The 18,490-nt window shown below is 39.4% G+C and overlaps 1 protein-coding gene across 4 annotated transcripts in view; it reads right to left on the bottom strand.

The window, feature by feature from the left end:
- LOC126234635 (endonuclease/exonuclease/phosphatase family domain-containing protein 1-like) overlaps positions 1–18,490 on the bottom strand; it is a 118,891-nt gene that overhangs the window by 10,941 nt on the left and 89,460 nt on the right. For all 4 annotated transcript variants that reach the window (XM_049943361.1, XM_049943364.1, XM_049943363.1 and 1 more), the window contains exons 10-11: positions 9,034–9,165; positions 2,099–2,252 (exon numbers count right to left, since the gene is read on the bottom strand). In XM_049943361.1, the coding sequence (XP_049799318.1) occupies positions 2,099–2,252; positions 9,034–9,165 (286 nt within the window). The remainder of the gene's footprint in view (positions 1–2,098; positions 2,253–9,033; positions 9,166–18,490) is intronic.

An 18,490-nucleotide genomic window follows, 5' to 3' on the forward strand; every position in this document is an offset into this window, starting at 1 on the left:
GACATCACGGTTAACACACATTGGAAGAGTGTATTCGTCATTGCCATACTGGCTTATCACCTGGCGTGATGGTATGGGGTGCCATTGGTTACATGTCTCGGTCACCTCTTGATCGCATTGACGGCACTTTGAACAGTGGATGTTACATTTCAGATGTGTTACGACCCGTGGCTCTACCCTTCATTTGATCCCTGCGAAACCCTACATTTCAGCAGGATAATCCACGACCGTGTGTTGCAGGTCCTGTACAGCCTTCCTGGATACAGAAAATGTTCGACTGTTGCCCTGGCCAGCACATTCTCCAGATCTCTCACCAATTGAAAATGTCCAGTCAATGGTGCCCGAGCAACTGGCTCATCACAATATGCCAGTCACTACTCTTGATGAACTGTGGTATCGTGTTGAAGCTGCATGGGCAGCTATACCTGTACACACCATCCAAGCTCTGTTTGACTCAATGCCCAGGCGTATCAAGGCTACTATTACGGCCAGAGTTGGTTGTTCTGGGTACTGATTTCTCAGGATCTACGCACCCAAATTGCGTGAAAATGTAATCACATGTCAGTTCTAGTATAATATATTTGTCCAATGAATACCCGTTTATCATCTGCATTTCTTCTTGGTGTAGCAATTTTAATGGCCAGTAGTGTAATAGTAGTAAAGGTGGAGTAATGAAACAGTTTCTAGCAGGGCAATATTGTTGGTACAGAATCAAATGTTTATTTCCTTAACTTGGGAAGCCACTATATTTATTGTGATACATTTTTTAAATCATCAAAACTTAGCAAAGCCATAAAACAAATACAACTTGTTGTTGAAATAAACCTCTGTCATAGTTTGTCATTGTCCCTGACCCAGTTTGTCACCTTACCTGAATGTTTTAGTATGATGGCGAAAATGAATTTTTTTAAATATAATTTTATACTTGACAGTCACAAGGAGATTATCATTGGGTTACAGCCCCCAGCAACAAATAATAAGAACAGGATAAATATCCAGTTTTTATCTGGCCATCTCAAATGACTTTCTCAATTGCTAAAGCACTGGATATAACAGACCATTAATATAAAACTGTTTGTGTTTGTGAATGTTTCAAGAACACATTTGTCACACTGATTTCATTAAACCACATGTAACATATTACAAATAGGAACAGGAGCTTTATTTATTCATTCTGTTCCATGTCGATCTTCTGTACAGTACGAGGATCACTTTTTTAAGTAATTACAAATGACTAGCAGATCGCACCATTGCGATGTAACTTTACTATTGTTTTAAAATTTGTCACTTGTTACTGTTAAAACAGTAGTAGTGTTTATTCTGAGCATTTAAAGAACTGGTGATGTGAAAGAACTGTAAATTTTACATGAAGTTTTGTTGGATAATAAGTCATCCAAAGAAAAGATTCTTCACGATTAGTTTGCAGAATTTCATAATGGTCATGCTTGCAACAATGATGAATTTTGTGAAGGTCAATCAATATCGATTGTTGTTCCAAAAAATGTTGATGCTATGCGTAACATGATTGAAGAGGGATGGCAAGTGAGTTACCAGGAGACTGAGGCATATTTAGGCATACTGAAGGCTGCATGCAGCCTCCAGGATTTTGGTTTATGCATGAATGTTTAACTGTGAAAATCTCTTCCCAATGGATTTCACACAAATTGACCAAAGCTCAAAAAGAAGCTAGTTTCGATATTTTTGTAAAGAAATGCATGAAAATTCAACTGAGGAAATGCAAAATCTGTATACAAAATTGTAACAGCAGAAAAAATTTTGAAATATGAGTCTGAAATCAAGCAACAGTAAATTCTTTGAGTGTTCCAAGGTGAACTGAAACCTACAAAAGTGATACATCCACAAAGTGCTCTCATGACATGAATACTTGTTTCTTTGCTTGCATTGGACATGTCACTTTATAGGATCAAAGAACAGGAAACCAGTAACACAACTGAAAACATCACATAATTGATCATCATCATCATCATCATCATCATCCTGTTTCAAAGAATGATGTTATTAGAAAGCTCAGCAACTTTTTCAGCACGGCTTGTGTGTCTATCAAACACTATACAGTGAGCACAACAAAATTAGTTACCTTTGTTTTTCTTAAGGCCAGTGAAATCTCCTAATATTATTAGTAACTCATCTTCTTGGAAGTTATCATGTGTCATCTGCTCTATGCTGGAGAAGGAATCTTCATTGCTGTCTTTTACATACATATTAAGTAATGATACTACAGTATCAGTAACCTGAAACAGTATGAGAAAGATATGCATTGTTAGCTCTTAAATTAAAGTTCAAAAATAGTAAAATTTTTCTTTAATATAAGGGAGCATAGGCGTGCAAAAGTCCCTGACTTTAGCACCTTCCAATTGGAACTGAAAAATTAATTTGCCACCACATGTAAGCTTAAACTCTCATTATGTAACTGTTTGAATGTCAGGAAGTCCCACATCTGTGGAGTTACAGGGCATCATGAAGTTTTCACCAAAACACTAGGCATCTCATGGGAGTGTGTTGGTTTCATTATCAACAATATCCTAGATATAAGGAAACTTTCCGCATAGTCAGTGCCAAAATGTTTGAACAGTGAACGGAAGAAAGCCCCAGATGAGACATCCAGAGTTGTGGTAGCTAATTTCGGAAACTTATGGTTAGGTTGCTGACTTAGGATTAAACCTGGCTCCACATTTGTTATCTTGAAACAAATGAAGAATCAAAGGAAAGGCACTACAGTGGGACTCCGTGACCAGAAAGTTCCACATCCAGAAATCAATCAAAAAAGTCACGGCACCCATTTCCTGACACGAAAATGTTATTCTCTGCTGGTGGGCTATATTTCTCGGCTTTCTAGTATAACAGGAGAGTATTACACCAGCCTCCTCAACTATTCACCATGGAAAATTCATCCAAGGGGTGATTTTGTGGTGAGACAATGTGCCCTTGTAAATGTCCCTAGTTGTAGATGCCAAATTAAAGGCCTTACGTTTCCAGCTGATTGACCATCTCTCTCATTTAACTGACATGGCCCCTTTGGACCACCATCTATTTCCCAACCTGAAGAAACATCTCATGGTTCATCATTTAGATACCAATGAACATGTCAAACAAGCTGCTGAGAGCTCATTTGACTATGTATCACATATTTTTCTTACTTAATGGACTAGAAAATATGCATCAATGATTTAAGAAGAGGTAGGGGTGCAATATGTTAAATAAATGTGTACTGTCAAAACTCTGACACTATTCTTTTTGTGCAAAGCCAAGAACTATTCAAAATCCCCCTCCCCCACACTCTTAGATTTTTCTCGGAATTTTTAAATAACTACTGACTCAGAAATATCAAACAGCCACAGACTGAAACACAAACAACTAAAGATAGGTGAAGATTAATTTCATTTATACATTTTTGTCCTTAATTTTTAAATACAATTAGAGAGAAATTGAAGACATGATACGTAATGTACCATAAAGAAATCTAAATATGACATTTGTTCACTGAAAGGTAGAGAGATACACATGCTGAAAGACTATGAATAGTACAGGGACCTATTTGGAATTATCATATATATGAGGCAGTAACTCACAAATCTGAATCACTAGAAAAAAAACATTTTGGCCAACAGAAGTAGAAAGAAACATCTGATGAGAAAAATGTGTTTTTTTATGCAGAGGTTTGAGTGACTTTTAGTCATTACAACATTTGTAAATTTTATTTCCTGTATTTCTTTCTCTCCAAATAAAGGATTAATACCGTGGAAGATTTACATGTGTATACTAATTTGTCGGTTTGTCAGTCCTGCTCTATTTTTTCTTATTTTGAACAACTGTAAGTAGATTATCTTCTTCTATCTCAGATGATGATGATGATGACGACAATGTTTGGTTTGTGGGGTGCTCAATTATGCGGTTATCAGCACCCGTACAAATTCCCAACCTTTGCTCAGTCCAATCTCGCCACTTCCATAAATTATGATGAAATGACAACAGAAACACCGAGTCATCACGAGGCAGGTAGGATGATCATGATGATGATATCAAAAGTAGATTATTCAGAATATAGCAAAAAACCGTAGAACAACAAGAGAACACCAGCAGTGAGAAATTGAAAAGAGAAAAGGGAAGAACCGGGCATGTGTCAAAGAAAAGGTAGATTCAAGGCAAAGGAGGTAAAGTAAGATCAGTAATTACAAAAATGATTTTTATTGTAATTGTGAAGAAAATAATGACAGTAGTAGTAGTAGTAGTAGTAGTAAATAATACCACCAATAAAATAATAAAGTATTCACAGGACAGACAAATGTACATTTGATTCACAGTGACAGCTACTCTCAGTGACTGACTTGCAGTGGCTTGAATATCTTCATTTACTGAGGCAGTTCAATACCTCATCTCTTGCAAAATTTACAAGGTCTCTCTGTTTCCCACATCATCATTAGGTTGGCATGCACTACATTGACACTTTGGCTCATATCAAGTTCACCAGTACACTCCAATACAGCCACTTTAACAGTTGGCCATGAACACACTATGTTGGCAACACTTATCATCTTGTTGAGCATGTTATGAAATATAAAAGCAAGAATCTTGAGTTTGATCATTTGGAGACTACTATTACCCACAACCATCACTTCAAAAACTTCATAGGTTTTCAATTTATGCTAGTTTTTTCCTTATCCCCTTCCATAGCCTTCCCTCACACAGCTTTTCTATTAAAATTCAACAATCCATATATTAAGTCTTTCCTCCCCCCCCCCCCCCCCCCCACACAGCATTAGCTTACCTTACCAATACTTGTATTATAGTAATTATTATATTATCCCCTTCTCTGACCCTCCTGCAAAGCCACAGACTGCATGGACTGTAATTAAGAAAGTGTCATGATAATCTCTCCATTGGGGAAACTTCATTGAACTTTTCTTCCTCATCCACTCTACAGCTCTGATCTTATAACTTCTAATTTCTATCTCTTTGGCTAACTGGAGGGGACACACTGCAGAAAGCAATACATAGATGATGATGAAGTTACTGATCCAGTAAGACAATAGTTCAGATGTTGACCAGTAGTGGCACCATGCACGCATACAGGCCATCACACAGAGTAGACATTACATTGAAAAATAGGGTTTAGTTGCCAAAAGAGTGGGCAATAATATGGTGTACAGTAATCTTGAATAGAACCAACCTGCTTTCAGAAAAAAGTGTCCTCCTTTTGAATCTCCAGGAGGAGACTACTAAGGGGAGAGTGACTATGAGCAGAAGACTGAATAACCACCAAAGGGGAAACATTCTGTGTGACAGAACACGGAGTGTCTGAAGTCTGAATGACATAGGAAAGCTAGAAAATCTGGATAGGGAAATGAAAAAGCTCAGTATGAACATATTGGAGACCTTGAACTGAAATGGAAAGAAGATAAGAATTTCTAGTCAGACCAGTATATGGCGATATCAACAGCAGCAGAAAATGGTTTAACGAGAGTAGGGAGCATCATGAATAGAATGGTGTGGCAGACAGAAAATTATTGTGAATAGTTCAGTAATATGATTATTGTGATCAGAATCAAAAGCAAATCTATGTCAACAACATATGTTCAGATATACATAATTATGCCACAAGCACAAAACAAAGAGACAGAAAGTATGTGGATACTGGAAGGAAGATGATACTCTAAAAATAATGGGGTATTGGAATGATGTAATAGGGAAAGGAATAGAAGACAGAGTTACAGCTGAATATGGGCTTGGTAGTAGGAGTGAAAGGGTAGGTAACATAATACAGTTCTGCAGTAAACATTAGCTGGTAATAGCAAAAACACTGCCCAAAACTCATGGCCTAAGGACATGGGAAGAATCCAGATGGATTATAGCATGGTGACACAAAGATTCTGAAATCAGATTTTGAATTGTTATGAGTATCTAGTACACAATTTAGTAATGTTGAAGAGTAGACTGAAGTTTACAAGAATCACCTGGAAAGATCAATGTGGAAAGAAGTGGGATACTGAAATACTGAGAAATGGTGATGTGTTTTTATGAGGTGCATTCAATAAGTAAAGCAACACTTATTTTGTTGGCCAATTTCAGTTGAAAAAATGCAGTATTTTCTTTGGGAGATGTTGGAGTATTCCCACTTCAGCACCTATAGTTTCATGAAGTTCCGATATGTGGTGGCACTACACATAGCCTTCAAAATGGTGTCTGTAACAGGGGTGTGTTCCAAGCAGACTTGTCTGAGTTTCTGTTAGTGGAAAACCAGAGCATCACAGATACGCACTTGCAGAATGTATACAGAGACTTGGAAGTGAAAAACAGCACAATGAGTCATTGTGTGAGGCATCTGTCATCATCACAACAAGGCTGCGCAAACCCATCCAATCTCCCATGTGCCAGCTGGCCACACACAGTTGTGACTCTTGTGATGTTGGAATGTGTGGACACCTCATTTGATGCGATTGACAGATCACGATCAAACATCTCATTCCACAACTGGATGTGTCTGCTAGTAGTGCTGATACACTCATCCAAAATTTGCGGCACTTAAAGGTGTGTGCCCCCTGGGTTCCTTGCTGCCTAACAGAAGACTACAAAGAACAATCAAGGACCATCTGTGCAGAATTTCTTGCGTGTTGTGAGGCTGATAATACCAATTTTTTGTAGTACGTCGTCACAGGTGATGAAACTTGAGTTTATCATTTTGAACCAGAATGGAAATGGCAATCTATGGTGTGTGGCACCACACTGCCTCTCCTCCAAAGAAAAAGTTCAAAGTTGCACCCTAAACCAGTAATGCGCTCAGAAGGGGTTATTCTGTTTGATGTCCTCACTCATGGTGCAACAATCAACCCTGAAATTTAGTCTTCTACCATCAGGAAAATGAAGGAATGATTTTAGCATGTTGTTGCCACAAAAATGCAAATGAACTACTTGTTTGCCATGAGAATGCAATGCCTCACCCAAGTTTGTGCACCTGAGAGGACCTCATAAAACTTCATTGAACTGTTCTTCCTCATCCACTCTACAGCTCTGATCTTGTAACTTCTAATTTCTAACTGTTCAGCCCACAGAAGGACACACTCTGCAGAAAGCAATACATAGATGATGAGAAGTCACTGATGCTGCAAGACAATAGTTCTAACGTTGACCAGTACTGGTACCATGCACGCATACAGGCCCTCCCAATAAGGTGGCATACGGCCATCACACTGAATATACATTACATTAAAAATAGGGTTTAGTTGCCAAAAGAGTGGGGAACAATATGGTGTATAGTAATCCTGAATAAAACAAACCTGCTTTCAGAAAAAAGTGTTACATTACCTATTAAACGCCCCAACCCCCCTTATAAGTTCTCTACGACTGTACATATGACAATGATTAACACCACAGTAGATGGTTCAGTTAAAGAGGAAAGGACAGAAGATGAACAGACAAATATATGTGCAAGGAAGGTAACTGAAAAGAAGCCTTGAGAACAGAATGAATATGTCAGTTGACAGACAAAAGAAGAAAGCACAAAACCACTCAGGAGAAAAGTCACTTAGGAATGAAATAAATATGAAGTGTAGGGAAGCTAAAGCAAAATTGTGCAGGAAAAAGTGAAGAAATTAAAAAAGGAATGGTCATTGGAAGGATAGATCCTGCATGTAGAAAAGTCGTAACACCTTTAGTGAAATTAAAAACAAAGGTGTCAACTTTATGAATGAAAGAGCAACTCCACTGTTAAAAACAGAGGAAAGAGCACATAAGTGGAAAGAGTACACTGAAGGCCCCTACAGGGGTGAAGAATTGCTTTTGGTATTTCTAAAATAATTGAGTCACATGGAAACAAACTGACTATTCAAGTTTGTAGAATCTGTGGGATTAAAGATATACCATCAGACTTTTGGAAAAATATCATCCACAAAATTCTTAAGACAGCAAGGGCATGTAAGTGTGTGAATCAAATCATGAAACCAAGTTGCTGACAAGAACAATATACAGAAAATGTAAAATGAAAATTGAGGATCTGTCAGATGACAATTAGTTTGGCTTTAGGAAAGAGAAAGCCACCAGAGGGGTAGTCCTAACAAAGTGCTTGATAGTGGCAGCATAGGCTTTGTCAACCTACAGAAAGTGCTCAGCGACATAAAAAGGTGCAAAATGTTCGAAATTCTCAGAAGAACAGCTGTAAGCTATAGGAAATGATGGTAATATACAATGTGTACAAAAACCCAGAGGGGAAAAATAAATACGAAAGCTCAAGAATGACGTGCTCAGAGTAAAATGGGTGTAGGACATATGGAGAACACTGACAAGGAGGAAGAGAGGATGACAGGACATGTGTTAAAACATCTCAGAATACCTTCCATGATAGTAGAGGGAGTTGCAAAGGGTAAAATTTCAAGGGGAAGATGATTGGAATATACTCAAAAAATAACTTACAGGTTGCGTGCAAATGCTACCCTGAGATGAAGAGGTTGGTAATGGAGAGTAAGTTCTGGAGGGCTGCGTCAAACCAGTCTCAGAAAACTGATGAAGAAGAAGAAAGTATAACTGCAGCAGATATCCCTCTCACCTTGAGTGAAACACGAGGAAATATTACAGTTCATCACTTTGGCTACATAAATTTGTCTACCCACTGATAAAAATTTGAAAAATGCTTTGTACTATCTCACAAGAATTGTGGAGAAAATCAAAAATTTTGGTAGGTTTGTATTTTTATTTCATATCTTGTAGTACAATTACATTTTTTATTCAAAATGCAGTTCAACAGGTCATGATAAAAATCAATTACTCAATCTGTGCATTTCACCACCATGATGTGCAAATTGTTTCCTTCATATGCCACAATACCCATAAATCTATACCCTGTACGACCAAATATAGTTGGTCGTATCCGCTCTTCCACTTTCAAAAGGAATCATTAACTCATATGCAGTTATCAATAACAGGTATCAAAGTTAACAAATGAATAAATATATTGAAATTGTAATCTATTTACAAATTTAAACATTTCTGAAAATAAAAATGAAAATTTTATTTCATAACAACCTTGAATTTCATTAGCAGGACTCCAATACTGCGTGCCAACTTAGGGCAGGCTTCACTTAGTTCAACTTCCTTTACTTGCAGAATCTGCAGGTCATTCCTGCAGTCATAAATAAATCCAAGGCCAGCTGAACCCTGGAAGACAATGCAAATGATATTAAAAGCACATTAAAAATATCTAAGGAACTCAGTACAAAGCAAATACGTAAAGAAGCTATATCACACCTGGAAAATGGTTTCGATAAAAAATGTATTAATAGGTAATAAACAGTTGGAAGCATTACTAATGTGAGATAAAATTCATTTGTTAATGCCATAGTTCATTGATGGAAGCATGAAATTAAAAAAAATGAGTGTAGAATATATAGTTACAGGTTGTTATTTTCAAATCTAGAAAACTGCACAGAAATGTTATCACAACATAAAAGTTCAGCATTCAGAATACAATTGCAAACATTTTCCCATCAATGAATCACCAACAAAGTATGACATTCCTCTGGGCTTGATCCTATCCCTGTAAATGTTTCTAACGTAATTGGATAGATGTGTCTCCAAAAATTTGTGCCATTTGCTGATGTCACTCATGCATAACTGACTGGATGTAGAATATAAAGTGTGCAGTCAACAGCAGAAAATTTGATGTCAACACAAAAACTAAGGTTACTGAAATATAATAAGGAAAACAATCACTTTTTGACAATAATGTTACTGAAAATGTTAAAGAAAGAACAAAAATCAGTACGTGTGAACTGTGAGATTTCCTCCACTTACCCAAAAATCTGTCCTAGTAAGATTGAAAGGCAAAATAAGAATATGTAGGTGTCACAAAACTTTTGGGCTATGGGTTCAATATGGGCTGAAAAGGGTTATACTGATAACCAACTTGTCAAAAACACTCAAGAGTGTGCTACGATTTTAGAGTATTAAAATTTACAAGTACACAAAGGATGAGGAAGACAAACCATGCTTAGTTCCATTCATTACTCTGCTATGTAATCAGTTTCTCAGAAAAAGCCAGTCACAGCATGAATGCATTTATAATACCAAAATAAGGAAAAGAAATCACACTGAGAATAATTAGTGCCTTCAAAAAATTGTGTCTTGTATATTTTACTGTACTGGACTATACTTTACATGTTAGTTTATCCACAAAATCATCTTTTTCCCTAGGGACTACTTATGGAAAAATGTCATCTTAAGACATAACTAAGATGAGAGAAAAATTTAAAGAAACTATTTCCAGATCACCATCATACCACAAAAGTGAATCACTATACGACAACAGACTACAATAAATAAAAATTGCTCCAGAACCAGCACTTGAGAAAAAAATATAGGAAGCATTTCTAATGAAGCTCTCTGTTATAGATATGCAAAAACAGTAACTGTTATTTAAACTGATTAACTGAACTTGTTTGGAGCACAGTAAATCATTAACAGCAGCATCCACTGGTGGATACAGGCCTGCTCTTGACTTTTCTTTTCACAAGTTGGTCAGCAGCACCCGTCCAGGCAGCAGTCTTTGGAGCACAGAGTTCTGTTTGTGAGTAGTAACAAGCTTTTAACAACAATAAGCAAATTATTTACTTTGTGCATTTCAGTTAGAAATCTTAAATTTCTTGTGTATTTGTATTTCTGGTAGCCACAGCTTGGCATTTTTAACTACTGTGTACCATACATTTCTCCCATTTGTTTTGCATTAGGCATTTATTTTTATGTAAATGACACTTACAACTGCAGAACTTGTTAGTTGGTCAACAGCTCCCAACTAGCAGCATTTCAGAGCACAGCATTTTGTTTGCAAGTTCCATGTTTTAATCACAGTTTATTCTACAGTTCCTCTGACTTTAGGATGGATAGATACTGTGATTGCTAGGTTCATATCTGAACTAAGCTGGTGATCCTCCACTTGCAGCTCCAAGCAGTGCTGGCTTTGGTTACACAACTTGAGGCTTTCACCAAAGGGCATCACTGTTGAAGGCTTGATGTAGAGATGCAAGGCATGTCCAGCTTGTCCCTCGTGTCCTCCGATTGATCCACTACTGTGACTGTCCTGGGTACTGCACACATTGAGGACAACCCCTCAGTTGTGGTCTAAAGGAAAGTTGTTTCAAGTGTGGGAAGCAGTGAAAGACTTTCTGAGGGGTCGATCAAAGGGCATGCCTGGTTTTTGGGTCTGTATGTGGCTGACAAAGGCACTTAGCCAGATGCAGTTGCTGGCCCTGTTTCAGAGGAAGCCTCTTGGTTTGACAAGATCTGGCCATTCAAATTACATGACTTTACTAGTAGTTGGGAGCTCCAATGTTAGGCACATAAGGGGCCCCTTAGGGATGTGGGGAAGAAATCCAGTGTGCACTCTGTGTGCGTACCGGGATGTGAGATTCCAGATGAGGAACAAGTGCTTCTGGATGCCATAAAGAGCAAAGGGTGTAGCCAACTGCAGGTGTTGGCTCATGTCAGCACAAACAATGTGTGTCACTTTGGATCAGAAGAGATTCTCTCTGGTTTTAGGTGGTAGCTGAATTGGTAGTTTGCCAGTCTTGCTTGCGAGATGAAGACAAAGCTCACCATCTGTAGCGCCACTGACAGGACTGACTGTGCACCTTTGGTACAGAGCCACGTGGAGAGAGTGAATCAGAGGTTCAGATGGTTCTGCAACCATGTAGATTGTAGAATTCTTGACTTGCACCATAGGATGATGAGGTTTTGGGTTCTGCAAAATAGGTCAGGTGTCCATTACACACAGGAGATGACTACAAGGGTAGTAAGAGATGTGAGGAATGGAATGGGCAGTTTTTTAGGTTAGAGGGTCTCAGGAAAGTGCAGAAAGGGTTTCGGGTTCAAAGGGTGTAGAACAAACACGGGAAGAGGGTAGGCACAGAAGCAATTGAGAAAGAACCATGGCTGCAAGCACTAATCGTTACAGGTACCAAAAGCTAGTTGAAGCCATAAATAAGTTCAGCAAAAATTTTTACAAAGATCCTAACGTCTTTAAAAAGGATAGATTACAAACAGTTGGTGGTGGAGTCTTTGTTGCTATTATAAGTAGTTTAACTTGTAGCAAATTGAAATAGATATTTCCTGTGATAGTATGGGTAGAAGTTATACTTGACAACCGGAATAAATTAATAACTGATTCCTTTTACTGATCCCCCAGATCAAATTATACAGCTGATGAACAGTTCAAAGAAAACTTGAGACTCATTACAAATAAGTACTCCACTCATACAATTATTGTAGGTGGTGACTTCAATCTACCCTCAATTTGTTAGTGAAAATACATATTCAAAGCTGGTGTTAGGTAGAAATTGTCCTAAATGCTTTCTGTGAAAATTATTTTGAGTAATTAGTTCAGGTGCCTACTCAAAGTGTAAATGGTTGTGAAAACATACTTGATCTCTTAGCAACAAATTATGCTGAGCAAGAAGGGGGCCATCAACATGGATATAGAGGTTAGCAAGGGCAAGATATTGTAGTGAGGCTAACCATCTCAACATCCTAATTCAGCAAAATTAAACACAAAATATATCTATTTAAAAATGCAAATAAAATTTTGCTCAACACCTTCCTACGTAACAGCTGCCACTCCTTCCCAAAAAACTATGTAAGAGTAGACGAGATAAGGCTTAAATTCAAAGAAATAGTATCTTAGGCAATTGAGAGATTTATACCAATAAAATTAATAAAAGATGGTGCTGATTCCCCATGTTACACAAAATCTCCAAGACTGGCTAAATTTTACTGAAGCTTGAAACTCAGCCCGCACTTCAATGTGGGATGTTTTTAACAGCTTGCACAATGAAGAAACTCGGCACAGATTTCAATGTGGGATGTTTTTAATGGCTTCCGAAATGAAACTGTATCTCTAAATCTGACAGAAAATCCAGAGAGATTCTGGTCTTGGGTAATGTACATCAGCAGAAAGACACAATCAATACTATCACAGCACAATACCAATTGCAAAATTACCAATGGCAGTTCCACTAGAGCAGAGTTACTGAATTCAATTTTCAGAAATTCCTTCACCAAATAAGATGAAGTAAATATTCCAGAATTCAAATCAAGAACAACTGCCAAGATATTTAATTTAGAAGTAGGCACCCTCGGTGTAGTGAAGCAGCTTAAATCACTTAATGAAGACCTGTCTTCTGGTCCATACAGCATACTAGTAAGCTTCCTTTCAAAGCATTCTCATGCAACAGCCCCATACATATACATCCACTCACTTGGTGAGAGATCCATACCAAAAGACTGTAAAGTTGCACAGGTCACGCCAAAACTCAAGAAAGGAGTAATCCACTGAATTACAGACCCATGTCACTAATGTAAATTTTCAGTAGGATTCTGGAACATATATCATGTTTGAACATTATGAATTACCTTGAAGTTAAAAGAGTATTGACTCAGTCAGTACAGATTCAGAAAAATATCATTCCTGAGAAACAAAAGTAGCTCTTCATTTGCATGAAGTAATGAGTGCTGTTGACAGGGGATGTCAAATTGATTGCATACTTTTAGATTTCCTCATAAGAGTCATCAAATCAAATTGCATGGCTATGGTACGTATCATTTCAGTTGTGTGACCAGATCCGTGATTTCCTCTCAGAAAGGTTACAGTACATAATAATAAACAGAAAATCATCAAGTAAAATGGAAGTGATGTCCCGTGTTCCCCAAGGAAGTGTTATAGGCCCTCTGATGTTTCAAATCTACATAAACAATTTAAGAGAGAACTGAGTAGCCCTATTAGACTGTTTGCACATGTTGTCATTTACTGTCTAGTAAAGTAATCACAAGATCAAAACCAATTGCAATATTACTTAGACACGATACCTGTATCATGCAAAAAGTGCCAATTGTCTCTCAATAATGAAAAGCCTAATATCATCCACACGAGAGAGAGAGAGAGAGAGAGAGAAAAAAAAAACTACAGGCTGTAAATTTGACTAAAATACCTATGAATTGCAATTAGGAACAACTTACGCTGGAATGATCACATAGACAAAGTTATGGGGAAGGCAAACCAAAGACTACATTTTATTGGCAGAACACTTAGAATGCAAAAGGTCTACTAAAAGACTGCCTACGCTACACTTGTTCACCCTCTGCTAGAGTATTGCTGTGCTACATGGGATCATTACCAGATAGGACTGACAAGACATCAGAAAAGTACAAAGACGACTGGGTTGATTTGGGGGAAAAGACCAAACAGCGGATTAGGGAAGTTGGCTGTGCCCTGTCAAAGGAACCATCCCGGCATTTGCCTGAAGCGATTTAGGGAAATCACGGAAAAACTAAATCAGGATGGCTGCATGCGAGATTGAACTGTCGCCCTCCTGAATGCGAGTCCAGTTTGCTAACCACTGTGCCACCTTGCTCGGTTACAACGAAGGGCAACTCATTTTGCATTATTGGTGAAACTGGGGAGAGAGTGTCACAGATACTATAAGCAATTTGGGATGGCAATCAATAAAACAAAGGCATTTTTCATTGTGGTGAGATCTTTTCATGAAATTTCTATCACCAACTTTCTCCTCTGAAAGTGAAAATATTTTACAGGGTTGATTTGGGGAGGAGACCAAACTGCGAGGTCATCGGTCTCATCAGATTAGGGAAGGATGTGGAAGGAAGTCAGCCGTGCCCTTTCAAAGGAACTATCCTAGCATTTGCCTGAAGCGATTTAGGGAAATCACAGAAAACCTAAATCAGGATGGCAGGACGCGGGAGAAATGATTGTCATAATAAAATAAGAGAAACCAAAGCTTTACAGATAGATTTAAGTGTTGATTTTTCTTATACGTTATTAGAGAGAGGAACAGTAGAGAAATAGTCTGAAGATAGTCCAAAGAAACCTTGCCAGGAACATAAGTGTGAACTGTGGAGTAGTCACACAGATGTGAATCTATGTATGGTCTTCGAATATAAGCACCCACGCTGCTCTGCAGGTTTTGTAATGTCTTTCATCCACCTTCCATTATGGCGTCATCTCTGTCTTTCCTTGTCTCTTGGAACCCAGCATAGAATGACAATATGAGAGGGAGTAGAGGGGGAGGGGGGGGGGATGTGCAGTGCTTGCTGGCTCGCTGGCTGGCTGGCTGGCTGTGCATGTGCAGGTCAACCATCACCTGTTCTGTTTGATGTACCTATTCTAGTGCATGTCTGTTTAATGATATAAGTGTATCAAGTGTCAATTTAATTACCCAGTATATTCCTAATTGAGCCAGCATCAAACCAGTTTCATTATGACTGGTTTCATATTCAGTGAAAGTAGAATGTGCATATTTAGTTCCAAACATCACAATTTATGATGATGATTATAACTGCTTTCATCATCACGGAACCAGGACATGTGGATAATGTATAGACACTCTTTCTCAGGGAAATGTGTCCACTTTAAGAAGATTATCACTGCTGTAGTTGTGCGTACTGAGCATGTTGCATTGTCACTGTCACTGTGTACCAGCCACCATCATAGGTTGAGGCAAAGTCTTTCTTACATTTACGTGGGTCCAAACATTCAAATGGTTGTAAAACTCTGCCTTGGCAATTTACTGACAAACAGTTCCTTTAATACACACACATTCCTACTAACTGAATGTCTGTGTAACATTGTCACCATCATCACTGATTTCACACATCAACTAATACCAAATTTTCAGATTCAGTTATTATGAAAGTGATAACAACATGCAACAAAACATTTTCCTTGAATTTATAACTGTCATACATCCAAACTGTAAACAGCTACATACGATTTCTTGTTTGTGCCACTTTAGGTTGTTTTGTTTTGGTACACAAAAGCAACTAGGGTCATATGCTCCCCTTGGTGAGAGGGCCGAGAAGAGGTCATCCAAGCTGCTGGGAGAAGATTAATTCCCCAGAGATTGTTCCCATGAAGGGTGGACCAATGGTGACGCTGAAGTGACGCCACCTGCTGGCAGACGGCAACACAGAGATTATCAGAAGGAATGGAAGAACTAGTGGGCCAAGATATGAGGGCTGCAACCTTGGCTGAAGTGTCAACGGGCTCGTTCCCTGTCAGATTGACACGACCAGGAACCCACATAAACATCACAGTGGCTCCATCAAAAGTGAGCAAGTGACAGCTTTCCTGGACCCATTGCACTAAGAGACAGATGGTGTACAGCACACAGAGGCTCTGAAAAGCACTAAGAGTCCGAGCAGATGACGCAATTGAAAATCCTGTGTCACCATGTGTAATGCATGGCCTGATACAGGGCGAGGAGCTCTGCTGTAAATAATTAGCAGTGTTCTGGAAGCCGATACTGAAAATTGTGGGCACCAATGACGAAAGCACACCCGACACCATGGTCAATCTGAGAGCCATCAGTGTACATAAAGGTACTATCATGAAGTTCCGTGTGAAGGCTGTGAAACTTACAGCAATAGAACAAGGCTGGAGTAGTTATCTAACAAAGAAAATGAAGGCCAAGGTGAACAAAGACTGCCACACGAAGCCAAGGTGGTGAAAGGTTCACACCCATTGGGAAAGTGGCAGGTAACGTGAGGTGGGAGCAAGAGCCAAAAGCTTACTCCAGGAGGTAACAGAGATGAGGGACGCACCCTATACTGGCAAACACAAGAATAATTGTTGGAGGTGGCATAGCATGGGTGGCCAGGCATGGCAGACAATTGGCATGCGTATCTGCAGAGGAGAAAGGCGGTAAGACAGCAGTAGTTCGGTAGATTCTGCATACAGACTCTCAACCAGGCTAGTGTAAAAGGTACCAGTGGCCAAATGGATGCCATGATAATGGATAGTACTGAGACAGTGTAAGAGAGACAGATGTGCAGATGAATAAACAAAACACACACAGTGTAGTTTTGAAAGTACCGCTGAGGGCATGGGCATCGAGGGACCGTGTACAGTGGGCAGCCATGTAAGACACGTGGGCAGACCAAGAAAGTTTCCTATCGAGTTTGAGTCCCAGGAATTTTGTAGTTTCAATGAACAGAAGAGCAACAGGCCCAAGAAGTAAGGACAGTGGAAGAGACTAATTGCACCGCCAGAAATTCATACAATCAGTTTTGTCAGTGGAAAAGCAAAAGCCATTGTTGATGCTCCATGAGTAATGATGATCGAGACATCGCTGATGACCGCGACAAGAAGACAAGTCCATGGAGAACTGCAATAAATCACAAAATAGTCAATGAAAAGGGAGCCAGAGATGCCAGATGGGAGACAGGCCATAACACAGTTAACAGCGATAACAAAGAGGACGACGCTCAGGTTGGAACCCCTGAGGCACACGGTTTTCCTGGATAAAGGTGTCCAACAAGGCAGAACCTATAAGTTCCTTGAAAACCTAGTCTCTTAAAAATTCCTGAAGGAAATGAGGCATGGGGCCATGAAAGCCCCACGTGTAGAGTGTACGGAGGATTCCATTCCTCCAGCAGGTGTTATAGGCTTTCTCCAAATCAAAAAACACAGCCACAGTCTGGTATTTCCACAGGAAATCATTCATGACATGGGTTGACAAAGTGATGAGATGGTCAACTGTAGAACAGTGTGGTTGAAATCCACACTGTGCAGTAGTTAACAAATTGGGACATTCGAGCCACCATACCAGCCAGGCATGAATCTTTTTTTCCATCACCTTGCAACCGTAGCTGGTCAAAGAAATTGGGGGATAACTAGAAGGAAGGTGTTTGTCCTTACAGGGCTTAGGTATAGGTATGACAGTGGCTTCATGCCAGCATCTGGGAAACGTGCCCTCAGCCCAGATGTGATTGTACATATGAAAGAGAAAGTGCCTGCCCACAAGAGAAAGGTTCTGCAACATCAGAATGTGAACATCATGGCCCTGGGGCAGAGGCTTGGGATGAAGTGAGAGCATGATCTAGCTTCCTCATAGTAATGGCGACATTGTAGCACTCGCGATTCTGAGAAGAGAAGATTATCACCCGAGCCTCCTCCACTCGTTTCTGATGGAGGAAGGCAGGTTGATAGTGGGTGGAGCCCGAAATCTCCATAAAATAATGGCCTAAGATGTTGGAGATAGAAATAGGGTCCACTATGACAACATCTGCTACTGTCAGGCCAGAAATTGGGGAACAGACCTCGGTCCCAGAGAGCCATCGGAAGTTGGCCCACACAACAGAAGGGAAAAGGTGAAGTGAGGAAGGAAAATGCAGACGACAGAAGCTTGAAACCAGGTAGTCAGGGAGATGGGTTGCCTGTGAACATCATCCCACACAACAGCATGAACCCCTGCCCTCCCCCCCCCCCCTCCACCCCATGAGATAGAATGCCATTCTTGGTGGGGAGGTCAAAGCAGACCGGGAAGAGGTGCGAGAGCTCAAAGCGGTTATGAGGACGCAATTTGATTCCTGAAGGCAGAGAACAAGCGGCAGCTGCAATTCCAAGAGCAGCCATAAGTCCTCTTTTTTGGATCAAAGATTGTGCATGTTCGACTGGAGGAGAGTCATAACAAGGAAA

The sequence above is a fragment of the Schistocerca nitens genome, chromosome 2 (genome assembly GCF_023898315.1).
Source record: "Schistocerca nitens isolate TAMUIC-IGC-003100 chromosome 2, iqSchNite1.1, whole genome shotgun sequence".
NCBI classification, from domain to species: domain Eukaryota; kingdom Metazoa; phylum Arthropoda; class Insecta; order Orthoptera; family Acrididae; genus Schistocerca; species Schistocerca nitens.